General features: G+C 49.5%; 3 protein-coding genes across 9 annotated transcripts; all 3 read right to left on the reverse strand.

The window, feature by feature from the left end:
• Nucleotides 1-216: 216 nt before the first annotated feature.
• Nucleotides 217-9,937, reverse strand: LOC123578297 (cytochrome c oxidase subunit 6B1). Of its 3 annotated transcripts, none has more exons than XM_045441254.1 (4): nucleotides 9,806-9,937; nucleotides 7,867-7,983; nucleotides 5,709-5,809; nucleotides 217-408 (listed from the first exon to the last, which is right to left on the reverse strand). In XM_045441254.1, exons 2-4 carry the CDS (start codon nucleotides 7,970-7,972, stop codon nucleotides 355-357), a joined length of 261 nt encoding a protein of 86 aa, XP_045297210.1. In that variant the 5' UTR covers nucleotides 7,973-7,983; nucleotides 9,806-9,937; the 3' UTR covers nucleotides 217-354. The 3 variants fall into 3 exon arrangements, with proteins under 3 accessions (XP_045297210.1, XP_045297211.1, XP_045297208.1); XM_045441255.1 differs by having other exon boundaries at nucleotides 9,727-9,853; XM_045441252.1 differs by lacking the exon at nucleotides 9,806-9,937 and having other exon boundaries at nucleotides 7,867-8,006.
• Nucleotides 9,938-11,637: 1,700 nt separating this feature from the next.
• ETV2 (ETS variant transcription factor 2) lies at nucleotides 11,638-14,711 on the reverse strand. Of its 2 annotated transcripts, none has more exons than XM_045441200.1 (7): nucleotides 14,299-14,711; nucleotides 13,968-14,057; nucleotides 13,760-13,897; nucleotides 13,440-13,499; nucleotides 12,716-13,195; nucleotides 12,115-12,227; nucleotides 11,638-11,856 (listed from the first exon to the last, which is right to left on the reverse strand). In XM_045441200.1, the coding sequence occupies exons 2-7, from the start codon at nucleotides 14,035-14,037 to the stop codon at nucleotides 11,656-11,658; spliced, it is 1,062 nt and encodes a 353-aa protein (XP_045297156.1). In that variant the 5' UTR covers nucleotides 14,038-14,057; nucleotides 14,299-14,711; the 3' UTR covers nucleotides 11,638-11,655. The 2 variants fall into 2 exon arrangements, with proteins under 2 accessions (XP_045297156.1, XP_045297157.1); XM_045441201.1 differs by having other exon boundaries at nucleotides 13,760-13,873; nucleotides 14,299-14,710.
• A 2,943-nt stretch (nucleotides 14,712-17,654) lies between these two features.
• On the reverse strand, nucleotides 17,655-25,828 carry RBM42 (RNA binding motif protein 42). 4 transcript variants are annotated; one of them, XM_045441138.1, is made up of 10 exons: nucleotides 25,593-25,828; nucleotides 25,214-25,358; nucleotides 23,905-23,989; nucleotides 23,722-23,796; nucleotides 21,863-21,928; nucleotides 21,608-21,783; nucleotides 20,839-21,171; nucleotides 20,390-20,507; nucleotides 17,991-18,185; nucleotides 17,655-17,898 (listed from the first exon to the last, which is right to left on the reverse strand). In XM_045441138.1, exons 1-10 carry the CDS (start codon nucleotides 25,718-25,720, stop codon nucleotides 17,786-17,788), a joined length of 1,434 nt encoding a protein of 477 aa, XP_045297094.1. In that variant the 5' UTR covers nucleotides 25,721-25,828; the 3' UTR covers nucleotides 17,655-17,785. The 4 variants fall into 4 exon arrangements, with proteins under 4 accessions (XP_045297094.1, XP_045297095.1, XP_045297097.1 ...); XM_045441139.1 differs by having other exon boundaries at nucleotides 21,608-21,762; nucleotides 25,593-25,827; XM_045441141.1 differs by lacking the exon at nucleotides 21,863-21,928 and having other exon boundaries at nucleotides 21,608-21,762; nucleotides 25,593-25,827.
• Between the last annotated feature and the right edge of the window lie 720 nt (nucleotides 25,829-26,548).

The following is a 26,548-nucleotide window of genomic DNA, read 5'->3' on the forward strand; positions in this document are numbered from 1 at the left end:
TTTTAGCATGTATAGGGGCTCGAGGCTATTTTGTATAATCAACTCACTCTACTGTCTGCTATAGAGAAGGCAGTCAGTTTAATAACATAACATAAAAAACAAAACAAAACAAAACAGAAAAAAAACAATCACCCTGAAGCCCCTCTTACTGGTCAAGGTACTAATTCTACCCCAGCTTCTTGCCCGATCATCCAGCTCTTTCACACATACACAGTCTTACACTTTTCCAATGAGTATTTATTATTAGTTAAGCCATGCTTCAGGATCCCAGGGTGGGGATCACCATGTACCCAGGTCCCCCTTCACTGCCCTAGGAGAAGGACGGAGTACGGAGGATAGGTGGGTGGAGCCAGTTCAGATCTTCCCAGGAAACGTGCCTTCCGCCCTGCGGTCGTCCCAGGCTGCCACCTGTGGAAACACAGCCAATGTTACTCCCTTCCCCTGTGGGGAAACCAGATGAGTGACCTTGGTCTTCCTCACTTTGCTCACCTGCTCAGTCATCAACAAGTAAGCCCAGTACTGCCACTATTTCAGGAGTGAGGGTTGGAGGGGGGCGAGTAACACGCAGAAAAATCCCACATTCACTGCAGGGCTGTCCCTGGGGAGATGTGTGACTGTAAAGAGGTTCAAGAGTACGGCTGTGCCGTATTTCAGGAACCCCAGAGTTAACACTCAGTGATGGTTGTCAGAATACAGGAAAGAACACTAGGCAGCTGCGAGACAAAAAAGAGGCTCATCTATGCCCTGGCACGAGTGGATCTCCCAAGTGCAAAAAGGTGCAAAACTGAATACAGAGTGTGATCCTGCTGATCACAGATGTACGCATATAGGCATATAAAAAATAACAGAAAGGCCCGTATCAAACTATTAACACTCCCTAGAAGAAACAATCTGCAACCTGTGGACCCTCCTACAGGCAGTCAGAAGCACAACCACTGATATACACACACCCTCACACTCACATATATATGCCATGTATTAGAGGCAGTGGACCAAAGCACGGATAATAAGGAAGACTGAATCTGAATTCCTAGCTGTGACACCTCGGGCAAATTACTTAATCTTTCAGGGCCTGATTTTTTTTTTTTTTATTTAAAATTTTTATTTTGAGAAAGAGAGAGAGAACACACAAGGTGGGGAGGGAGGCAGAGGGAGAGAGAAAGAATCTTAAGCAGGCTCCACGCCCAGCACAGAACTGGACACTGGGTTTGAACTCACGAAACCATGAGATCATGACCTGAGCCAAAATCAAGACCTGGATGTGCGACAGACTGAGCCACCCAGGCACCCCTCAGGGCCTCAGTTTTTAACTGTATAAAATGAGGACAGTGAGGGGCACCTGGGTGGCTCAGTCGGCTAAGGTCTGACTTCAGCTCAGGTCATGATCTCATGGTTTGTGGGTTCGAGCCCTGCACCGGGCTCTGTGCTGACAGCAAGGAGCCTGGAGCCTGCTTCGGATTCTGTGTCTCCCTCTCTCTGCCCCTCCCCTGCTCGCGCTGTCTCCAAAAAATAAATAAAACATTAAAAAAAAATGAGGATAGCGATAACAGTATCCATCTCATCCTGTTTTTCAGCATGTTTGCCCTTAGAGGATATCAAGTGCTTACAAATGAGCTGGCTCATAGTTAAGTGATGTGTATTTTATTTACATACTTACACACCATGTATCATGAATACTCTGTACTTTACAAAAAAACATACAAATTGGGCCACACTACATATTGTCCTGCAACTTGCTTTTCCCACAAGTCTTAGAGCTCTTTCTGTTTTCTGTCACAAAGATCAAGATAAATGTACCAACATTTATCTAGCTCGGGTTGTTTCTGAATTACAAACTCTGCAATGAAGATCCTCACACAGGAGCATCTTTGTAGGTCTAGATGTAAAACTGCCACGTGTATGTTTTTTTCCATTTTGAAAGATCCTGCCAAACTGACCTCAAAAGAGATTGTACCAATTTATAGGACAACTAACATTTAGCACTGTCCATCTTTATAATTCTTGCACCAGAATGCGAGGTAAAAACAAGCTTCTCTCTGTTGTTTTAAGCTGTGTTTTCCTGATGACTTGAGTGGAGATGGACATCTTTTCAGGTTAACGCTCACCTGGATTCCCTCATACTGGACTTGTACTGTCCACAGTCCACAGTACTCTATGAGTGAACTTCTCAGTCGCTGGGATTGACCCTCTCTCCATCTCTCTCTTTTTAAAAAATGTTTATTTTTGAGAGACAGAGATAGAGCTCAAGTGGGCAAGGGGCAGAGAGAGAGAGGGAGACACAGATTCCGAAGCAGGCTCCAGGCTCTGCACTGTCAGCACAGAGCCCGATGCAGGGCTCGAGCCCAGGAACCATAGATCATGACTTGAGTCAAAGTTGAATGCTTAACCAACTGAGTCATCCAGGCGCCCCTCTCCATCTCCCTTTTTTTTTTTTTTAATTTTATTATATTTTTTAAAAATTTACATCCAAATTAGTTAGCATATGAAACAATGATTTCAGGAGTAGATTCCTTAATGCCCCTTACCCTCCTCTCCATCTCTTTTTAAAGGATCAAGTTGGTCTGATAACTTGGAAATTTCACTTTGCCCAATAATCCCACTTCATGGAAAGGAAACTAAGGGAACCATTCAAATAGAGGAGAAAACATTTCCCGGAATGGAAATGTACACTGAAGTATCATTTCAAATAGTGAAAAGACTTATGTGGATCCTGAGAAACTTAACAGGAACCCATGGGGGAGGGGGAGGAAAAAAGGAAAAAAAAAAAAAAAAAAAAAGAGGTTAGAGTGGGAGAGAGCCAAAGCATAAGAGACTGTTAAAAACTGAGAACAAACTGAGGGTTGATGGGGGGTGGGAGGGAGGGGAGGGTGGGTGATGGGTATTGAGGAGGGCACCTTTTGGGATGAGCACTGGGTGTCGTATGGAAACCAATTTGACAATAAATTTCATATATTAAAAAAATAAATAAAATAAATAAATAAATAAAATAGTGAAAAGATGTGAATCCAGCTAAAAGGGAAGGAAATATTTTATAACTATTAAGATGATGGCTGCCCAATAAGTGAGCAGATTGTACTGACATGGAAGTAGGTACACAATGCATGTTAAGTAAAAAAAGCAAAGCACAAAACAGTGTCAGGAGTATGACCCATATTAGTATTAAAAAGTACATAACCACGTATCTACACATACACACATTAGCACACAGAAAGGGAAGTAAAAGATTTGTGCCAAATGACTAAGGAAAGTTAACTTTAGGATCAGAAGGGGATGGCTAGGGGGCTTTCACTTTCTACATTGCATAAATCTCCTGTTTTGAAGATTCCACAAAAGTCAGTGCTATTTTTTCATAGAGAAACTCAAGATTTTTTAACCTGGAAAATAAAACATGGTTGGAAAAAAATGTTTTAAATGCCCTTCCAGGGGCGCCTGGGTGGCGCAGTCGGTTAAGCGTCCGACTTCAGCCAGGTCACCATCTCGCGGTCCGTGAGTTCGAGCCCCGCGTCGGGCTCTGGGCTGATGGCTCAGAGCCTGGAGCCTGTTTCCGCTTCTGTGTCTCCCTCTCTCTCTGCCCCTCCCCCGTTCATGCTCTGTCTCTCTCTGTCCCAAAAATAAATAAACGTTGAAAAAAAAAAAAAATTAAAAAAAATAAAAATAAAAAAAAATAAATGCCCTTCCAAAATACACATACTGGGATTAGAGACTAATTGAAAATAATACACAGGAAACACCTGGAAATGCGACAGTATTATTAGGGAGGTCAGGAAGATGGGGAACATTTTCTGCCCTTTCTCTATTTTTTAAGTTTTTGTGAAGTGGTTATATTTTTCATAAAAAACAAAACAGGGGTGCCTGGGTGGCTCAGTCGGTTAAGTGTCTGACTTCAGCTCAGGTCATGATCTCACAGGTCATGAGTTTGAGCCCCTCGTCGGGCTCTGTGCTGAGAGCTTGTAACCTGGAGGCTACTTCAGATTCTGGGTCTCCCTCTCTCTCTGACCCGCCCTGGCTCATGCTCTGTCTGTCTCAAAAAGGAATAAACATGAAAAAAAATTTTAACAACAACAACAGCAATAACAAAACACTTGTTTTTACTTCACCAAGTTTTTAAAATAAAGAAGCCAGGGCAGCCAGGTTTAAAAGGGACTTGGCAGAATACCTTTATATTCAGCCCTAACAGGGCAGACACAGCAGGCACCTGAGGGTAGGAACCACACAATCTGCTGCTCCCAAGGTAAGGGCAGGCCCAGGTCCTGGAGACTGGGGCGTAGGGCAGCACCGGGACCGGAAGCATGCTTCCCAGGCCTCTGTCCAGCATGCACCCAATGGAGGCTCTGAGGCTGGAGGAGGGATGTTATGAATTCACAACATCATGCTACCCAAGATCACCCAGCGACAAGGAGAAATCCTGGAAGGGCAGAGGGCACTCAAAGACATATGAGACACTGCGGCCAGAGAGGTGGGAGGAGAGCCAAGCAAGCTGAGGAAGACTGCATTAAGGCAATCTGTTCTCAAGAAATAAGCCCCAAAGGCGTACATCAAGGATGCTTCATATATACTGAAAAATTAGAACATAAGCTCCATCAAAAGGGAATCAGTTAAATAAAAGCATTTGAAAGTTACTAAAACCTAAAACGGCAGATCTGTATGATTATAAAAAAAGGCTTCAAGACACACTGAGAAGTCAAAGCAATTCGAAGACTACGTCGTGTGACTCATCCATACAGAGGCTCCACAGGAAAAAGGGAATGAGTTAACACTAGTTACCTCAGGGAAGGAGCACTGGGGAGCACAAGACAGCTTCTACTTTTTGTTTTACTGTACTGCTCACAGTTGGCTTTTTTTTTTTTTTTTAAATAAGCACTATGACTTTTGTAATACTACCATATTTTGCACATATTGTGCAAAAACACAAGGTTTTTGCATTTTAACATCTCTGAAATTAGCATTAATTGCATTCCTTTCTGGCATTTTAAAAAAAGATTTCTCAATGTTTCTTGCAGTCAAGAGGATCTTTGATTTGAGGAAATAGTACAATGTTAAACATAAATATTTGGGAGGCGGGGGGCTCAATCAGAAGGACTTGGGCCCCTAAAGATAAATTCTTTATTTAAAGTGTGTGACAGAGTATTAAATAGTGACAAAAGGTCTGGTCAATCAGGGCTAGCCAGATTGCCTTACTGTGTCCGCATCTTCTAGAGAAGCACACGAAGTAGGTAGGGGTAAAAAGACATGTTTGAGATTTCCTTCAGAATACTGCAGCAAAGAAAAGGGGACAGAAGAAGGGAATGTGGAAAAATCTTGAAAATACTCAATTTGGGGAGTGGGTATAAGTGGAAGGTCACTGAATTATTCTCTCTACTTTTACGTATAATTTGAATGTGTTCATAATAAAAGGCACAGAACTGCACAAGATGGCGAGCCCCACAGGGACAGGGAGCTGGCCATACGCATATTTGTGGGCTCCATGAGCAAGATGGATGTAGCATGGAGACGGCCCCAGCTGCCCCAGCTGAGAGTCCTGACTGGCTGAGAGTATCATTAAAAAGAGAGAAGGAGGGCAATTCCACAAAGTAAAGGTCAAGTCCCATGGACAGTGCGATGCCCTGTGCTTCCTCTGCCTCTCACAGATGAGCCCCCACCGAGTTACTACACTCCCTTCTGCTAAGACCCCATCCAGCGTTCCAAGGGCCCCAGCAGGCAGTACATACCCAGGATATGGGGCAGAGGGACTTGTACACACGCCGGTACCATTCACACACGGAGACATCACCCCCTTTAGCAGTCATCGCCTTCTCACAGCGGTGGAAGTCTGTGAAGAAAGGGGCTCAGGTTCAGCCCAGACCAAGGACTGGAACACATTTTTTAAAAAATGTTTATTTTTGAGAGAGAGAGAGAGAGAGAAAGAGAGAGAGAGAGAGAGAGAGAGAACAAGCGGGGGAGGGGGAGCATGCGGAGAGAGAGACAGAGAGACAGAGAATCCCAAGCAGGCTCTGCGAGGTCAGTGAAGAGCCCAACTCAGGGCTCCAACTCACAAACTGTGTGATCATGACCTGCGCCAAAATCAAGAGCCCAACACTTAACCAACTGAGCCACCCAGTTGCCCCTGGAACACATTTTTGATCAAAACTCAGAGAAATATTTTTCACTTCACAGCAGTTATGCACACACACACACACACACGTTTGACAAAGAATGTACATTCCTACAAATGTGCTGAAAAAGGCTAGACATGCCTCACCAAATTGATCTCGTGGCCCCTAGAGAACTACTGTTTGACCTGAAAATTCTGGGGTCAGGAATGAGGAGGTAACATGAGGGACATGTGCAGGGACTATGGAAGTCCAAAACCAGGGCAAGGGAAAGGGAAGATGATCTTGATGCTAAGATGCTGGCATCCTAAGACGGGAAGGGGATGATCTTGTTTTTAAAAGTAGGAAATTAGGGGTGCCTGGGTGGCTCATTCATTCGACTATAGGTTTCAGCTCAGGTCCTGATCTCATGGTTTGTGAGTCTGAGTCTCCCCTTTCTCCCACAGATCCCACCAGGTGGGATCCCACAGATCCCACCAGGATCTGTGCTGAACTGTGGGGAGGCTGCCTGGGATCCTCTCTCTTGGCCCTCCCCTGTTGGGGCTCTCTCTCTCAAAATAAATAAATAAACTAAAAATAAAAACACCTTTAAAAGTAGGCAATTAGGGGTGCCTGGCTGGCTCTGTCGGTAGAGCATGCAACTCTTTATCTCGAAGCTGTGAGTTTGAGTCCCACAGTGGGTGCAAAGATTACTTAAAAATAAAATCTTTTGGGGCGCCTGGGTGGCGCAGTCGGTTGAGCGTCCGACTTCAGCCAGGTCACGATCTCGCGGTCCGTGAGTTCGAGCCCCGCGTCGGGCTCTGGGCTGATGGCTCAGAGCCTGGAGCCTGTTTCCCATTCTGTGTCTCCCTCTCTCTCTGCCCCTCCCCCGTTCATGCTCTGTCTCTCTCTGTCCCAAAAATAAAAATAAAAACATTGGGGGAAAAAAAAAAAATAAAAAGAAAAAAAAAAAATAAAATCTTTAAAATAAATAAATAAAATAAAAGTAGAAAATTAATTAAAAAAAAGAAAAATACTCCAAGTATTCTACTCCTGGGCACATTCTCTACATAACAAAAGCATTCATATGCACATCAAATTACACAGAACATTCATAGCATCATCATTCATAAAAGCCCCCAACTGGAAACCATGCAAGGGTCCAGAAATAAATTATGGAAAATTATACACTATGAAAATGACCAAACCATACATTATAGCATGGATGAATCTTCAAAACTGACAAATGAAGAAATTAAAAAACCGAGACTATGTATAATGTCTATAAAGTTCATCAAGAGGCAAACCTAAAAGCAGTGATAAAACCAAAATGTGACTGCCTTAAGTCGGCAAAGTTACATCTCTAATGGGCAGAGTAGGATGCTGTATTCAAGGCAAGGCATGCAGTAGGCAGGGAAGCTCAGAATGCTGGCCAGTATCTAATTTTTTATCCAGGTTATAGTTACGCAGGGGAATCACTTTAGTATTATTCATTTAGGTGTACATTATGCTTTACATATTTCCTTTATGTATGTTACATCTGTCACATATACACACAAATAGTCTTCAAAAAAAAAAAAAAAATCATTATAGGAACCAAAGTTTGTGATCCTGACCTAGATCCTGGAACTTGAACACAGCTGTGATGAGGGGCATGGGCCCTGCAAGGTGGGATGCCCACAACAACAAAAAAAGAGGCCTGGAATGTACAGATCCAGTAGGAGACAACAGATAAGTGACACGAGGTGAGGGACCAGGAAAAGGTCTGCATCCCCTCCCACATCTACGCCCTGCTTACCCAGGTAGTTCTGCCAGCAGTTCCTGGTCTGGTTCTGGTTGGGGAAGCGGCTGTCAAAAGGGGCAGTCTGGTAGTTCTTGATTTTGGTCTTGATGTCTTCTGCCATGGTGTTGAGTCCTGGAGGCATAGGCAGTGGAGGTTGGCAAAAATTCTAAGGGACCTGGGCATGGGGAGGTCAGCCCACTCAGACACAGAATAATGGGGTAGGTTAGGTGTGAATCAGCCACCACCTTCTACCTCTCAGCATATACAAACAGAGGTAAAGCATGGGGCAAATCCACACATCTAAGTGTGGAAGTCACAGCAGGGCTTGGCAGGGCGGGGGGATGGGACTCCTTAGCAAAATCGGGCCTTATTCGTCCCAAAATAACACTGGCTAACATTCACTGAGTACTCAGTATAGGCCAAGCACTGTTCTACACACTTTACTCCTGCAGCCACTCTAAAAGGTAGGAACTATTACTTATTACTATCACTGTTTCACAGACAAGGGACAGGGTGTCCAAGTGACTTCCCAAGGTCATAGAAGTGGAGGAGCCACACTCCATCACTGACAGATCTACACTGTAGAGGTTCTTAATCTCCTTGGTACCATGAACTCCTCAGGGATCTAATGAACCCTTTCTCAGAATATTTTTTAATGCATTAAAAGATTGCATAGGACCATAAAGAAAACCAGTTGTATGTAGCAGAGGATTTATTAACTACCACAATTCTGAAGTAGTCACGAGTGAAGATGTATTCTGTGACATCCGCAACCATAATGTGATATAAGATGACCTGTGATTTTGATTGCTGACAAAGCGACAGATGATGCTAATATTACCAAGATTGATGCCTCCATTCTTAAAAGGAAATGCTACATTTAAATTAGAGATTAAGAAGAATAAAGGGGTGCCTGGATGGCTCAGTCTGTTAAGCCTCCAGCTCTTGATTTCAGCTCAGTTTGTATCTCATAGTTGGTGAGTTGGAACCCCGCGTCAGACTCTGTGCTGACACTCGAGGAGCCTGCTTGGGACTCTCTGTCTCCCTCTCTGCCCCTCCCCGCTTGCTTCTCTCAAAAATAAACAAACAGTTAAAAAGAAAGAAATTTTTAAAAAGGTTAGGAAAAATACATATGTAATTTTCCCCCCTTCAAGTACTAGTACACCTTGCATTCTATGGACTTTGCAGACTGAGAATCAAAAAGCTCTGCTGTATCTCTTATGAGGTGACACACAGTTTTCTTCATGGAATGTGAAACTGCTTCTATTCCAGAGAATTCAAAGAGTAATGGGGTTACAAAGGCCCATGTAAATTCAAGGGACCCAAGGTAGTGGTGGAGATCTGGGGCACCCCAGTAGAATCTTTGGGGGGAAAGGGTAGAGGAGCATGGGGAGGAGACGTAGAATACCAGCGCTGGGACACAGAAGAAGAGTTGTTCTGAAGTGTTGTTTTGGGGGGAGACCTGGGAGAAAGAGTGGTTCAGGAATGACTCTTAGGCCCTCTAACATTCAAGAGGGAGGAGGAACCAGAAACCTGGGTGCAAGGCCAGGCCGCGGCCCGGGCAAGCCACGGGAGCCACGCCTGCCTACGGCCTGCTGATTGAGGGCACTACAGTCCTAACTACGGAATCCAAACGCCGGTCGCCGGCTAAGTAGCTTAATATCGCTTATCCTCAGTTGCTTCACTGTCAAAAAGGGATAATTACGGGCCTTTCCTCATAGGGCTGGAGTGAAGATTAAATGAATTAATAAAGTCGCATGAAACGTTACCTGGCATTAATTAAGGAAGACCGAAATAATCGTTAGCTACGAATACTAACAGAACAGGACCCTAGGGACCAGGGGGGGGGCCAGACGCCGCGGGCCGGAAACTCACTTCGTCCTCGGGGAAACGAGGGTCCGGTTCCTCAGTTCCCCAGGATAGGGTCCCAGCTTCCCAAGCCCTGGACACTCACCTAAAGACACCCCCGAAGCACCTTGCAGCTCAATGTGACCCTCAGCAAAGACGCCAGAGTCGGACCGGAAGCGGAATTGAGGCCGGCCGGAAGCGGAGCGAGTCAGCGTGTGTGAGAGTTTTCCGCGAGGCTAGAACGCCCACGGAAAAGCAGTCTCTGGAGCCATTAAGGCCACGCCCATCCGGGAGAACTCCGAAATCCTATTGGGCTGAATGCCTGTTGATCATCACTTCCGGCCCAATCGTGAGCTAGCGTGCGCTTTTCGACCTGGGGCTTGAGATGCCTGGTTACAGTTTCTCATGTCTTGTTTTTACCTAGGGAAAGGAGTTTCGAGTCCTGGGACTATCTGTAGAGTGGGCCGAGGGAAAAGTATCCCAGCGGAAGTATCCTTATTCATGCAGGTATTGCTTGTTTAACGCTTACCCAGTGCCAGGTACTTCGATAAGGGTCGGGGATGCATCACTGAACAAAACATGAGTCCCTACCCTCTTCATGATTACTACGGGATCAATTGTTAGGGGTTTGAAATCGAACCAGTCTTTCTCCCAGGGTCATTTGTCATATTGTGAGGAATATCCAGACTCCCACCTCCCTGTTCCTTACTATCTTTCCCCAAACTCCAGAAGGCACAAATTCACACAGATTTGGGTGCCTGAAGGCTCAAACCAAAGTCCTGTATCGCAGAGAGGAGGGGTTAAGAACATAAAAGCTTGGGTCTGGCAGAAATTAGTCCCATCTTGGAAAGTGACACATCTATTCTAGTCACAGAGGTATCCTTGACTCTTTCTCTCATACCTCACAGCTAGCTGATCAAGAAATCTTGTCTTTGCCTGAAGCAATATATCCAGAATCTTCGACATCTGGTTCAAGCCACAGGCACAGCCAGCCTAGGCTATAGAAGCAGCCCACACCTTAGCCTCCTGGTTTCCCCACTGCCCTCCGCAGTCACCCACTCAGCCAGAGAGACCCCGTTAATACCTCAGTCATCACTTCCCTTTGGCTTAGAACCCTCCCATTGGGTCTTGTCTGACTCTTTCAAAAGCCAAAGTCCTTATAAATGACCTACACAGTTTGGTCCCTCTTATACCCTCATTTCTTATCCTTTTCTCTTTATTCCCACTGCTCCAGCCATACTGGCCTCTTCCTGTTTAAACACGCAGTCTGGCTTCCCTCTAAGGGCCTTTCGTATTTGCTCTCCCCTTGGCCTGGAATGCTTTTTGTGAAGCTGGCTCCCTTCCTCACTTCCTTCAGGTCTTTGCTTCAATGTCACCTTCCTGGTGAGTCCTTCTCAGACCAAATATTTAAAATTGTCATTTTGTCAGTCCATAGGAGGACCACTCTTTAGGGACTCAGTGGTTCCCAGAATGGGGTAGGCTCTCCTTGGGATCTAGATCCAAGTTCAACCACCCTCAACTTGGAGTGGTGAGACAGTAGGTGGTTTGGGGGATCTAGCACTAAGTCTAATTACTTAATGGTCCCAAGCACTGGAAGAACACACATAAGTCCTCTTTTGGAGTTTTGAGTCTTCTCTTCAGAAGGGACACAGCAGGTAAACTCAAACGTTATTGATTGGGTCCGATTCCTTTACAAGTCCCAGCACGGGCAGGCACACAGTAGGCCCTAAAGGGACTGAGTTGATTCCTTTGAATATCCCATCACACAGTGAACACACAAGTAGGTCCCCTAAGAGTCTGGGTGTGTTTTAGTCACCGCGCATCTTAAGATCACACAGGCCGGGGGTGGGGGTGGGATGTGAGTGTGGTGGTGCACACTTAGGGTCCTTAGTGGGTTTAGTCAGTGTCAGTGGGAAGGACGCAGGCAGCACACACGACTAATTTGACGGGGTATTTTTATTGGGTCGCTCCTCCCGGTCCACCTCCCGCGCAGTCGGTATGGGCCAGGCCGGGTACGCGGCCCCCGAAACGGTACGTGTACTTGCGCCCACCGCTCTTGCGCACGATGTCGCGGCGGTAGTAGTAGCGCAGGCCTCGGCTCAGCTTCTCGTAGTTCATGCCGGGCTTCCTCTTGCGCTCACCCCAGAGCCGCGCCACCTAGGACGGAGGCTGGGCTTAGTCTGAGAGTCAGGAGGGAGCCTGGCTAGGCAACAGACGCGCGGGGCGGGGGGCGCGGTTTCGGGTACGTTTTGGGCAAGAGTTAGTCCCTTTAACTCCTGCGGGGGTAGAGATGAGTACGAGCTGGGGTGGGGTGGGGGAGGTCAAGTGCTAGGCAAACTGCCTCGGCTAAATTGAACTGAAGGAGACTGGGGCGAGACTGGGGCGGGACTTGGCCGGTCTGGGAAGCTGCCCCACCTCTCTGGGGTCACACAGCTGGAACTCGCGGCTGTTGCCCGTCCAGCGGATGCAGTTGCTACGCTCCCCGTCTCGGAGCAGCTCCAGGAGGAACTGCCACAGCTGAATGGGACCTGCGGAGTGCAGGCAGGTGAACACTCAGGCTTCCTAGCCCCGGACCAAGTCGCTTCGATGACCCATATGTCCGGGCTCCCTCGCCTCGAAGGTCCACGTGTCCGGTTTTCCCAACTCGGGGCCCAGAAGTCGATCCCCTTCGGGCCCAGCGAGTCCGGATCCCTCCATATAAGGATCCCCAGCATCGGCCTCAGGGACCCAGGCAGCCGCGGCCCCCATCTCTGAAACTTAGGAGTTTGGGTGCCACATCTTGGAGACCCAGATATCCAGACCCTCACCTCTTTCCTCTCAACTAATCCAGGAGCCTAGGTCTCTTGCTCCCTGGAAGACACCAGTGTCTTAGTCCTCTCCTCCCCCAGGACTCACCATCACCACCTCTCTCGGACTCTTAGGTAACAGCCTCGCCCCCTCACTTCCAGTTCCCTGGGTCCCGCCCCTACGCGCCTAGGCCCCGCCTCATTAGATTCGGGTCTTGCGGACCCCTCACCTCGATGGTTACTTTTGGGGTAACAAGCCAAGGTTACGTGGTCCGACTGCTGGCTGGGTTCAGAGGACGTGGTGAGATCTGAAGCCTGGTATCCCTTTGAAGAAGTGGTGCAGTCCGTATGCAGCCCCGAGACCCAGGAGGTGGTAGAGTCTGAGACCGCAGGTCCAACCCACGAAATGGTAGAGTCCGCGTGAGGCTCCCCGCGGAGGCCCTTGCCCCAGTAGGTGGCGCCGTCGAGACCAATAGAACTGTCCCAGTTGGTGGAGCTGGGGGCCGCCTGGGCACAAGACCACGAATTGGTCCCTCCCCCGGAGGTGGCACAGTTCTGATCCGTTGTCCCCGCAGAACCGGCGAAGGGGGCGGGGCCCAGGCCGGGAGGGGCGGGGCCCGGGGCCTGGGAGAAGCCGTTCCAGTGGTCCGAGCCGTTGCACGTCAAGTCTGTCCAGTCTCCCGACCACGGAAGAGCCTGACGGGCGGGATCTGTGAGGAGCAACAGATCGCAAGTGAGGGGAGCCTAGGTGTCCCGGTCTCTGGCCCGGGGGTTCTTGGAGTCTAAGCTCTAAGCCCTGGGGCCCTCGGCTCCCGGATCTAGGCCATGCCACCTCGAGGACACAGGTGTTTCCCGTCCTAGCCCTGTTCCCCTCAACGATCGAGTAGTTTAAACCTCCAGCTACGGAGGAGGACCCCAGTCCCTTTCTTCCCCCGCCTCTGTGTACACACTCACCCGCCTCCCATGTAGCTTCTGGATGCGTTAACGTGGAGCCCCAGTCCAGCGGTGAGAGCCCTGCGAGGGATAAGAACGGAGTTTAGGGAAGGTGTGAGCAGTGACTAGAGACGTCCCCTCGACCACTCACGCAGCAGTCTTTATTCTTCAGGGAATGAGTTATTACCTCCAGCCCCTACTCACGCATACCTAGAACTCAGGACCCTGGCCTCGTCCTCTTTCAACCTCAGGACTTCAAGCCCGCAGCCCTCCCCCCATTTTGCCTCCGGAGTCCAGGAACACACCCTTCTTCCCTCAGTCCCAGCAGCCCAGTCTCTCACCTTCCTCAGTTCCCAGGGGTCCCAGCCCACAACCACCTTTCCAGCGTGTCTCCACTGTCAGCGTGTCCCCTGGGAACGCCAGCTCAGGGAAATAGAAGCCGAGCTCACCTCCTTCTGCAGGCAATGAGGAGGTTAGGGCTGGGTCGGGGTCAGCAGAGACCCCCACCTGTGCACCCTCCCCATACAGTGACTCAGTGCAGCAGCCTACCCAGCCCTGAAAGCCTGTTCCCTGGGGGCACTTCCTGCGGTGAAGCTTCATCCCAGTTCCACAAGTCCATGGATGCTCCCTGTGAATGTTCTGGGCAGGGGAAAAAAGGGGAAGGGGTGAGCTGGTGACACTTAGGGGCCTTGGAGTCTGGCTGGAGACTCCCTCAGACCCAGAAGTCCAGGCCTTTTGTTCCCTTCTTCCCCGAGACCCTGGAATCTTGGCCTCCAGTATCATTTTTTCTCAGACTAGGAGTAAGGGACCTCAGCCCTCTCCCTCCCTCAGACCCAAGAGTCCAGACCCCCAGACATCCAGTCCCCAGTTCATGGCTCACCTCTGGCGGGTTTCTCTGTCCCCAGCCAGGGGTCTCAGCCCCATTTCATACCATGCACCCCCTCCCCTGGGGGCCGGGGCCGGGGGGGGGGTGATTTTCCGAGACGTCAGAGCTGGGGGTCGCAGCTGGGTCGAGTTGCAGGGACAGAGGCGGGGCCAAGCGTCGTCCCCCCCCCACCCCCCACCCCCCTCAGGGATGGCCGTCCGCCACCTCCTGACAGCTCCGGCTATCCTGTTGCGGGGATGGCTTGGACTTGGACAGGAGCTTGGGGAACAGCGGGCTGCGCGAGTCCCGGGGTGCGGAGGGGAGTTTACGGGGTGATGGGGGTGGGGCGGGGGGCTTGCTGGACAGGTTCTCCGTCTTGGGTCTTGATTCTGCGACATGGGGCGGGGGGGAAAGGGGGGAGGGTCTGGGGTCAGTTGGGTTGCGCCAGGCTTATCTACAACAGGAAGGGGGATTTCCGGCCAGACCCCAGGTCGGCCTACGTCACAATCTGCAGGGGGACTGCGTGGGGGGTGGGGAGGAAGGATATGGTTGGGGGAAGCTGACCCAGAATCCCCAACTGGGCAGAGTTCTCCCCTTCGAGGGCTTTGAGGAGGACATTCTGGGACTGCTCTTGAGGAGTGTCAATCATGGTAACAGCATCAACGATATAAATAATGACGACAGTACTTCTAATAGCTAACATTTATTGAGGGCTCATTGCCTGCCACCAACTGTGTCACTGGGTTTTCACTTAATCCTTTTATGAGGTAGGTACTAGTCTTCATTTTATGAAAGGGGAAATTGAAACAGACTTCCTTCCACTTCTCTTCATGTCTAGAATCCATGCCTTTCCATGCTATAATAGTTTGAGACAAATGGGGAACATTTGAGTATGAACTGAATATAAGATATAGAATTACTCATTTTCTTAGATGTGATCATGGTATTATAACATGAAAGATGTCTCTATAAGGAAATGGACACATATTTAGGGGCGAAGTGTTATGATGTCTGTAACTTACTTCAAATGATTCGGCATCCCCCCACCCCCGCCCCCCACGTATACATATAACATATACATCTATACATGCAATAGTTGGGACATACTTATACTAAAAAATTATTTGTTTATTTGAGCTTCAAATTTAACTAGGTGTCCTGTATTTTTATTTCCTAAATCTGGTAATCCTAAACCCAGGTAGCTTGGCTTCAGAGCCTGTGGTTGTACCCATTATGCTGTATTGGTAAGTGTTTACCATTAAAAATAACCTCCTTAATAATGGGCATTTTTCAATATTCACCCTGCTTGACCATTAACCATTTACCATTCTGAGGGTAGGAGGATGGAGGTGTGAGCACTACTCTTCTGTTGGTGTTACATGAGGAAACTGGGCTTGAAAGGGGAGAGCCACTTCCCAGGGTACATGGTGGATGGGTGGTGTTGGGATTGGCTTCAGCATTGGGTGAGCAAAGAGCTCCCAGGCCACTGCTCCACCATCTATCTAACCCAAGGACCTGAAGGGTACCCTAACCTAGTGTTCCCCACCATGCCCCAGGCCTCCTCCCCCTGAAGCTGGTCTCTCTCCTGTGTGTCAGTCTCCATGACTCCCTACTCTAGGTTGGTGTCCCTGGCTCTGGGTCTCTGTTGCACCAGGCTTGATCCAGTGAGGCCTTGTCACCCAGTCTCTCCTGCTGAATCTCAGTCCCTTCCCTTCTCTCTCCTTACTTCCTTCTCTCTCAAGTCTCCATCTCTCTCTCTCTCTCTGCGTTTTCTCCCCATCTTCCCTCCCATTGTACTGCCTTGACCTGCCATTCTCGCCTCTCCATCTGTCTCTCTCATCTCTGCTTGCCACATCCTCTCCATCTCTGTCCATCTGTCTCCCAACCCCACCGAGCTTTCTTTCCCTTTCCTCAGGAAGACTTAAACACACACATTTAAAACTTCATTTTTGGAATGATTCCCTCTTCCCATCTCCTCCCTTGTTGCCCTCCCTGACTGAAGTGAGCAGAAGGGGGTCAGGAGCAGGGAGGGCTAGTGATGTGGGGATAGGGTCTGAGGGTCCTGGGGCTGGGTTGTCTGGCCCAGGTGACAGGGGGCTGAAGGACACTTCCTGTGAGGGAGGGAGACCCTCACCCTTCTAACCAGACTGGAAAATGTGACGTCAGAGAGGGAGCAGTAAGGGAGGAAGGCGGGAACAGAGGAAATTTGACACCTCTCCTGGGTAATCAGCTTCCTGAGAGGCCTTGGCATTGTTTCCTTCCTCCTCTGAGTGCCCCTTCTCAACCCAGGGTTCTGCTGGCTTTGGCCCTGGGAGACCCTCATCCCCTCCCCATGCTTGAATCATGGAGTATCCCTCTTCTGCCTGGTCCCTGCCCTAGCCCCTTTCAGACCTCCAGTCCACAGCACGGCAGTGTCAGGGCTGTTTCTAAAGTGCAAATCTGATGCCAGTCCCCGCGTGAACTTGGTTTCAACTACTTAGGGCTTGCTGCTGCCTTCAAGGCAAAGTCTAAGCTCTTAGCCTAGTGTTCAAGATTCTGCTTGGACACTTCAGACAGGCAGAGTCAAGCTTGGGGCTGGGAAAAGAGAGACCTGCAGATGCAGAGAATAGAAACTCAGAGAGATACAGACGCTTAGAGACAAGAAACAAAGGGGCACTCACAGAGACATTCAGGGAAATAGACACAGAGAAACACTCGAGGACGCCCACACAGATGTACTGCAAGAGAAGTTGGCTGGGGTTTGGCAGAGTGAAGAAACTGGAAAACAGTCTGAGATCCAGAGGATGAGAACTGCAGAAACTGGGAGAGAATGACACGAAGAGCATGAGACAGACTCAGAAGTGGCGAGTTCCTTCAGGAAGCCCTTCCTGACTGCCAGGTCAGCACCCTGGGCTCCACTCTCCCAGTCCCGACCACTCTGGGCTCTCACTGTGTGGCAGTGCGCCTATCTTCTGCCACTGGACCATGTGCTCTGAGGGAACAGGGCCTGAGACTGCTTCAGTCACCATGTCCCCAGCACTGGCTAGGCCTTCGGTGAGGTTGCTGAATGGATGAAAGCCTGGAAGGCTGTGGGCTCCAGAAGGCCTGGCCCAGAAGACCCCCTACCTTGGTGCTGAGAACACAAGCTGGAGTGAGAAGACAACGGGTCTGAGTCTCAGCTTGGCTTTGGCCTTGCTAAAAGCCTCTGCTTCCTCCTTTGTGGAATGGGCTGTACTCAGCACACACTTAGGAGGTTTCAGGAAGATGTGACGGGCACTGAAAATGCCCATTTACATGTTTGGCTAGGTAAACTTATAAAGCTCCCCACTATTTCCAGGTCTGGGGATGTCAAGCCCTGCTCCCCAAAGAGTGCTTCTAAGCCCAGCCAGGGATGGAAATAACGTAAATTTATTGAAACTGGTTTTGGGGAGGGTGGATGGGTGGATAGTTGGGGATCTTCCAAAGAGAACTGGGGGAAAAGCCAGCGCCCGGCCAGGTGGGAGCGGGTGCCTGGCCACAGACCCTATCTTAGGCCCAGTTTCTTCTTCTCCTTCTGCTTCTTGCGCACCACATCCAGGTTCCGGTCCTTCCACATACTCTTGCGCAGCTTGATGGGGCGCGAGCCCACATACTTCCCTGTGGGAATGGAGGGTTCAAGGTCAGGCTTGGGGTCAGGCTTAGGCCAGATGCTGGTCACACCCACTGTCCCTAAGAGAGGCTTCACCTACCATTCATCTCACGCATGGCACGCACATAGTCACTGGGGTCCTTAAAGCTGACGAAGCCATAGCCCTTGGTCTTGCCTGTGCGCTTGTCTCGGATCACCTTAGCCTTAAGGAAGGATGGGAAGCGGCTGAAGGCGCGTGCCAAGATGTCATCGTTCACTTCATTGCCCAAATCCCCACAGAAGATCCGGAAATCATCTGGGGTTGGGAGAGAGGAGGTCAGAAGACGCAGATGCCTGGCCCCATGTCTGCCTTATTTAGATAGCCCCACCTTCTCTGAAGGCATCCCCCAAACCCTCCTCCCTCTATCCCCAGCGGTCTCTGCCTGGGGCCCTCTCAGTAACAACAGCCAACACCTATATGGTATTTACCCCGTGCTAGACTCTGCTAAGCACTCATGAGGTTTTAACACATCCGGCACTCCCAACACCCTTTAACACAGAGGCACAGAGAGGTCATGTCACCTGCCCAATGTTACTCAACTAGGAAGTGGCAGAGCTGGGACAAGAACTCTGGTACCTGACTCGAGTCCTCGCCTTTACCTCCCCACCCCAGAGCCATGTTCTCCATTCCCATGAATGAAGGCTCCAACTTTGTCTTAGCCAGGCTTCTCCTCTGAGCCCCCAGCATCCCTTGGTCCCCATGGATATCCCCTGGGCCCCTCACACCCATTTGCTTTAGAGAAAGCCCATTCTAATTCCCCCTTGAGTCTCTGAAACGTGAACACACTGTCGGATCCTTCTCCAAGGCTGACCTCAGCTTCCATTCCTGGGCATACCCTCTGGGCTGGACCTGAGCCAGACTGAATGTACTCAAGCCCAAAGAATCCCTTCCGCCACAAGGCACATACTATTATTATCCCCTTGTTGGAGTGAGGAAAGGATAGAAAGGCTAAGTGACTTGCTCAAGATCACAGAACTAGGGGCTACAGCCCGCACTGACCATACCTAGGCTGACATTGCCATGCCCTGGCCTGGAGCAGGTAGACAGTCCCAAAACAAGAGGCAGAAGTCAAGGACTCAGATGGGAGGTAGGGCTGTTTTCTTAGCTAGCACTGTGGTTGCCCACAGCTTCTGTGGTGTTTAAGGACACTCTCTAAGAACAAGTTAGGCCACTCTAAAGAGGAAATTATGTGGCAAACTCAGAGGGAGGGGCCTTCTTCAAAACAACTGGGCTGGACACTTCAAAACACTGTTACATATAAGACAAAATGGTAGGAGGGAAACCATTCTCCTTAAGAGATAATCTAGAGACCTAAAACGGCATGCCTCCTGATCCATGGGAAAAGATGGCTACAACAGAATTTAGGAACAACGGGGGAAATTTAAATATAAAGGGAATATGAAATACCATTGAATTATCATTCATTTGCTTAGGAATGTTAATGGTATTATGATGCAAAACAGAATGCCGCTTTTTTTTTTTAATTAAAAAAAATTTTTTTTTAAATTAACGTTTTGTTTATTTTTGAGACAGAGAGAGATAGCATGAACGGCGAGGGTCAGAGAGAGAGGGAGACACAGAATCCAAAACAGGCTCCAGGCTCTGAGCTGTCAGCATGGAGCTCGATGCGGGGCTCGAACTCACAGACTTGTGAGATCATGACCTGAGCCAAAGTCGGACGCTCAACCGACTGAGCCACCCAGGCGCCCCCAGAATGCCACTTTTCTTAGGAGAAGAATACTGAGGTATTTAGGAGTGAAGTGAGAACTTCATTTATAACTTGCTTCAAATGATTGAGCAAAATCCAAGAAACACACATACACATAGAAGGATAAAGTGAATACAGCAAAATGTTAATTGCTGAATCTAGATGGTGGTTATATTTGGCTGTTCACTGTTAAATTCAGTGTTTAAAATTCTTCATCAGAAGGGGTGCCTGGGTGGCTCAGTTGGTTAAGCATCCGTCTCTTGATTTTGGCTCAGGTCATGATCTCACAGCCCCATGTCGGGCTCTGTCTGGGCTGATAGCATAGAGGCTGCTTGGGATTCTCTCTCTCTCTCTCTCTCTCTCTCTCTCTCTCTCTCTCTCTCTGCCCCTCCTCTGTTTGCACATGCTCCCACATGTTCTCTTTCTCTCTCAAAATAAATAAACTTAAAATTGTTTTCTTCATAAGTTGGGAGAAAAAAGAACGTTCTTTTATCTTTAGCAACTCAGGCAGAGGTCAGAAGGTTCTAGGTGCCAATAACCTCTACCAAATTCTGTCCAGTGGCTTAGATGAGGGCCTGCCCTTCAGAGCCAATGTTTAGCCCTCCATGAGGTAGGCAAATAGCATGTGCCTGCCTTACAGAGAGGTGGCAGTTGTGGACCTACCCAGCTTACCCTCCCTGAGTCTGCCCCAAGGAGACCTTGGTGTGTCCTTGACTGAGCAATGCCTGGCCCTGCACCTGGGCCCACTTACCTGCGTCCCACTCCAGCAGGCTGGGGTCCTCCCAGCTGCTCCCAGCTGCTGTGCGAATGCAGCGTTTCAATTTCTCTGGCTTCCCTTTCTTCTTGTCCTCACCCAAGGGCTCTGGGACCTGCAGAGGAAAGGGGAGGGGGTGCAAAGGGCTTGGTGTTGGGAGTCTCCTGGACCGATATGTCCCCTTCAGACTCTCCCACTTTCTTTCACCCCTTGCCCTCCTACTTCCATAATTAAACAACTAGATGTGCTTCTGGATGTGAGGTACATGTATCTGCCTCCTTCTCTCCCATGTCCTCCCAGCCCTTCCAATTTCCTGGTTCCCTCCTACCTTCATTGATAGAGGACTACACGTCTTTCTGGGTATAAAAGGCATGGGTTCCTGCCTGCTCTCCCAGCCCTTTCTACTTGCTGCCCACCCCTGACTGCTATGCTCCCTGAGAGCTTACCTCAAGAGCCATGAGGCCAGGGGGTGGCTCAGGCCGTGGGGGCCGGGGTCGAGGACGCAGGGACAGGAGCTCAGGAATGCGCAGTGGGGGCAGTAGGCCTCGTACAACCTCCAGTGGGAGGGGCAGTGGCTCAGGCTCAGGCAAAGGCATGGCCAGGGCCAATGGCAGGCTGGGCCCAATGACTGCAGGGCCGGTGGGGGCACCTCCTGCCCCAACAGCCACTGCTGCGCCAGCCTCCTCCAGCCCAGCTGCCGCTGCCACCACTGCCTCTTCCTTCTCTTTAAGGCCCAACCCCAGGCCTAGGCCCAGCTCTCGGGGTGTTGCTGGCTCTTCCTGTGGGCAAGGGCAGACAATGAGGGACGCCATTTCACAGGCTCAGACCTAACTCCCATCCTACACAACAAAGCAAGGGCCTGAGGCCAGAAAGCAGACAAGAGACCTAAACAGAGAAAGGAGTCTCTAGTCAGAGACATTCACAGGGACAAAGACATCAGGACAGAAAAACAGAGAAGGACAATCAAGAGAAAAATAGAGATAGAGACAGAATAGAATAAAAACAGAGACAGAACCCATTGCATGTGTTTCTCTCTCTATTTTCCTCACAAAAAGAAAGAAAAACAGACTCAGTCACCAAAAGAAATAGGGAAAGACAGAGACTGAGACAGAGTCAGAGAGTAAGAAGGCAGATTTAGACACAGCCTACCAGGCCAGGATTGAGCATCTCCCCACCCTTCACACCTTTGACCATTAGCTCCCTGTCCATACTTACCAGAGGAGGCCTCAGAGCAGCCATGGAGCCCAGGGGGGGCCCTGGGGCCCGAGCCATCGGTGGCAGCATCATAGGTGGTCCAGGGGGCCCAGGCAGAGGGGGGCCCACAAGGGCTTGGTGAGGGGGCCGCAGGGCCATAGGGCGGGGACCACCTGCTGCAGAAGAAAGAGCAGAATCTGTCAGGGTGTTAGTGGGGGAGTTGGAGGGCTGAAGGGGGAAGTTATGTGGCAGGGATGATGACCCTGGCCCCCTCACCTGCTCTCTGTAGCACGTGGGGGACGAAGGCCGGACGCAGGATAGGGGCCCTCTGGGGGGCCACAGCTGTGGGAGAGAGAGATGGGGGTGTGTGTCATGGGGGACCGGGGCACTTGAGGTGAGGTGTGTGTGTGTAGGTACTCTCAGAATCCAAGAAATCCTGGAGAAGAGTCTGGGAACCTTCTGGGAGATGCGAGAGTCTTTCGATTTGTTCATTCAGCAAAAATTTACCACGGAACATCTCCTCTGGGCCGTCCCTGTTCTGGACAATAATAAGGGCACACCAAAAGACCAAAAACTCTCAGGGATCTTCTGGTCCAGAGTAGGAGGGTGACAGCCCAGTGTGTCTCACCAGAGGGTGACAGCCCAGAGTGATCAGGGCCGGGATGGGGTAAAGCCCAGGCAGAGTGATCGGAACTAGAAGGGGGAAACCTGGGGAGTGGTGGGAGCCCGGAGGAGCCCTCTGACTTAGCCAGGGCGACTAGAAGCTTCCTGTGAGCTGAGACCCAAAGGATAATAAAGACCCAATTGCCTTTGGTCAGGCAAAGCGTGACTGTAAAGACTACTGGCAAGAAGAACATTTACGAACAATTTTTTTTCCCTTTTCAGTTTAGTATAAATTATAATAGCAGAAGTTGCAGTTTGGAGGGCATCATAAGAGAATGGTCAAGAGGACAGTAGGCATCCAAGAATAGTCTCATTGGCTGGACCACGAATGTCCTCCTGAGGGCACCAGGGAGCCATAGCAGGACTGGAAGCTGGCCAGGGTGACTAAATCAGATGTGCATTTTGATCAAAACCATACCAAAGAGTAAGAGATGTTAAGATTTCTCAAACGTCAGACAAAAAAGTTTAACAGGATTTAAGTAACACAAGTTTGATCCAATACAGATCGTACCAGAACTTTACAGAACGTGTATTTTTTTCTTACGTATAAGGAAGTAGTGTCACAAAAATTGACTGTAAAGGTCACCTCAACAAATGTAAGAATGACCCGTGGAGAGGATAGGGTTTAGTTGATTTTGGTTAACTTGATTCTGATTTGGGCAATAGGCTTTGGAAGATTACAGTTGGGTGGCAGTGAGCAGGAGAGAGAAGGGAGGTCAACAAGAATACTGCGGGCATATCCTAGCAATGTTTAGGGCTCCTGGGGAGTATGTGAGAGTCTCTCCATAAGGGGCCAGGTGATGTAGGGTCTTGACTGCCAGGTGAGGAGCTCGGTGCTTGTTTGATGGTTTATTTATCCCATCAACAGATAGTATGTAATGCTTACAATGTGGCAGACATCAAGACTTTCGTCCCTCATGAAGCTTGTGTTTTGGAGGAAACAAAAGAGGATAGCCATAATGGGTAAACTGTATAGCTTGTTACGGGGTGCCTGGGTGGCTCAGTCGGTTAAGCATCTGACTTCAGCTCAGGTCATGATATCATGGTTCATGAGTTTGAGCCCTGCATTGAGCTCTGTGCTGACAGCTCAGAGCCTGGAGCCTGCTTTGGATCCTGTGTCTCCCTCTCTCTCTGCCCCTCTTCTGCTTGCGCTGTCTCTCTCTCAAAAATAAATAAACATTAAAAAAAAAAAACTGTACAGCTTGTTATAAAGTATTAAGTGCTATGGAGAAACACAACAAAGAATAAGGATTAGGAGTGACAGTAAGGAGGGTGGTTTGCAATGGTCAAGTCAAGCTCTACTAAGGCCAAACTGATGAAGTACATGATCAGGTTTGTGCTTTAGGAAGATGGTAATGTCAGGGTGGGGATGAAATTAAGCGGGTGAGTTAGCGCAATGATGTAGGCAAGATGCTAGAGGAGTCAAAACAAGAGTGCTTCATTAAATGTGGGGTTCCCGGCCTGAGACCTACCTGCTCGACGCAGGAACATAGCTTCTCGGGCCTCTGGACTATCCAGGTGACTCCGATCACCAGGGCCAAAGCCAACTGTTGGGATGGGAAGAAACAAGGATGGTGGGAGGAGAATCCCAGGCATCCCATTTTATCACCTTGCCTGATCCCCTGGCTCCCTCTCCTCCACCACTCCTTACTTACCTGGACCTACAAAAGGAGGGCCACCCACCATGGGAGGAACCACTGTGGCTGCAGCAGCTGCCCGGGCCTCCAGAGTCTGTTGAACCTGTTGGGGAAGAAATTGGGGTGAGGGGCCTGACTCAGTGCCACCAAGCTTCCCTGGCTGGCTTACCCTGGGAGACCAAGGGTTTCATTCTTTGCATTCTATGTGGGGCTGGCTATCTGTCAACATTAAGTCTAAGCTAAACTGTCACTTTTCAGGGAGGCTTTTGGGATCACACTAGCGAAAACTGTCCTTAGCCCCTCCCAGGAGCAACTCATCTCGTTATCCTGTTTCATCTTCCTCAACGCATCTCACACTATCTGAAATTATGTCCAGCCTGTCTTTCTCATCTCCCATGCTACCACCCTGGTCCAAGCTACCATTATCTCTTGCCTAGATTATTATGGTAGCCTCTTCAGTCTCCTCGACTCTGCCCTAGCCCCCTTACAGTCTGTTCTCCAAACACAGCCATGATTAATTTGTAAGTTGGACCCTATTACTCCTCTGCTCAAAATCCTTCCACAGCCTCCCACATCAGAGTAAAAACCAAAGTCTTTAAGGTGGCCCACAAGACCCTACCAGGTCTTATTTCTATCACCTCTCTGTCCTCATCTCTTCCCACTCTCCCCGTTGCTCGCTGTACTCTAGCCACACTTTTCTCTGCTCTTCTTTGAACATGTCAGGGATGCACCTGTGTCACAGCCCTTGCACTGGCAGTTCTCTCTGCTGGGAATGCTCTTCCACCAGATATCTCCATGGTTCCCCATATCATGTCCTTTATATCTTTGCTTAACTGTCACCTCCTCAGAAAGGCCTTCCCTGACCATGCTGATAAACCTCTGCTTTTCTTACTTTTTGACCTGTCACTCCCCAGTACAATGTAAGCTACAAAAAGATAGTGATTTTTTTTGGTCTATATTGTTCTCTGCTATGTGCTTAATGCCTAGAACAATGCCTGGTGCATAGAAGGCACCCCATAATTATTTATTGACAGAATGAACCAGTTTCATTTATTTGTCTTCTTTTTAGTAGTCTCCCTCTCCACTAGTTATATACAACTTGCTATTGAGCATGTGAATGTGACTAATGAGACTGAGGAACTACTGAACTTCAATGTAAACTTAAATAGATACAGAACATTTTCATCATTTCAGACAACTTTCTGGACAACAGGCTTTAGAATATAAGCTCCCAAAGGGCAGAGGTATTGTTTGCTTTAGTTGTTACTATGTTCTCAATGCCTGGCACAAACATTGTGTTCAAGCACTGTGCTCAGCTCAGTCGTACCTGCTGATAAGTGTTGGTTGCGATAATTGGGCGGATCACAGGAGCTGCTGGGACCTGCATCGCTTCTACCGTGGGGACCGTGGGCACCGCAGGCACAGCAGTCGGGATGCCGGTTACTGGAGCCCCCAGAACTTCCTGCTCAAACCTGAGGAGGCAAGACCAACAACACAGCTCAGGACCTTCCATTAATTCTGAAACGCTGGGTACACCGCGATAGAGCCTTCACCCCTGCCAATCTCTTCTTACTCCCGCCCGCACAATCCCGAAGGTCCCATTTTCCCCATGATAGAGCCATATCGGGATAAATGCGGCCTGGAGGCTCCAGGGCTCGGTGGCTCTGACTCTGAGGGCTTTTATCGCGCCTTGCCAAGGGCCTTACAGGGCCATCTCCGCCTCCATCTCCTTCAGGCGTTCCTCTCCGCTCTTGCCCGGCATGCCGGCGCCAGGGCCCGGGACCACAGGTCCTCCTGCACCCGGGAGTCCCGGGGCTGGCCCCGCCCCGGCCATCGCTGCTGCCGTCGCTGTCGCCGCTACTACCGCCTCGGCTCAGCGGCCTCCACCAGTTCCGCTGTCTACTCTCCAGTCTTGTCGGGTTGGGCGCCCTCGAATGACGTATCAGCGAAAGCGACGGGCGCTGGTGCATGACATCATACGCCAACGGGGGTCTCGCCTTCGGAGCAAGGCCAATGAGAATCTGGCCACACCTGGAGGGCTCACCCCTGGAAGGAATATAGACCAATCAGAGTGCGGGAAAAACAAACCAATGAAGAGCCTGGGTCTAAGTAAGTGAAGGCAAATGAGGTGGCCACGCCTTCGTTGGAGGAACGAAGGCTAATGAGAGCGCTGTAAAGTAGTTGGCCCCGTCCCTACAGAGGAAACTGGGCCTTTGAGAGCTCAGAAAAGTTTGGAGGCCCCGCCTGTGCCACTGAAGCTCGTTCCGGAAGTTTTAAAATGCATCGAAGTCCGCGTCAGCCCAGGGATGTTTGAGGCTGGAGACTGCTGAATACCGTAGCCTTCCCAACTGGGATAGACTGACACCGGTGACTCCCAGAAAAACCAGGAACAGGATGTGGGAAGCTCATAGGGGGCGCCTGACCTTCTCCAGGAGGAGAAGGTAACACCTGACGACTTCTTGCTAGATGAAAATGGAGAGAGATGGGAGGAATCGTAAAGGTCTAGAGTAGTAGAATGCGGCAACTCAGAAAGTCGTGTGTAGGTTTGGTCTCTGTGTCCTTTCTTGGGACACAGCTGACCCCTCCTTTTTCTTCCTAGTCCTCAATAGGTTTCATTATGAATATTTAAAATACACAACACTAGAGAAGAATATAACGAGCT

Source organism: Leopardus geoffroyi, chromosome E2, assembly GCF_018350155.1.
Source record: "Leopardus geoffroyi isolate Oge1 chromosome E2, O.geoffroyi_Oge1_pat1.0, whole genome shotgun sequence".
In the NCBI taxonomy this organism is placed as follows: Eukaryota; Metazoa; Chordata; class Mammalia; order Carnivora; family Felidae; genus Leopardus; species Leopardus geoffroyi.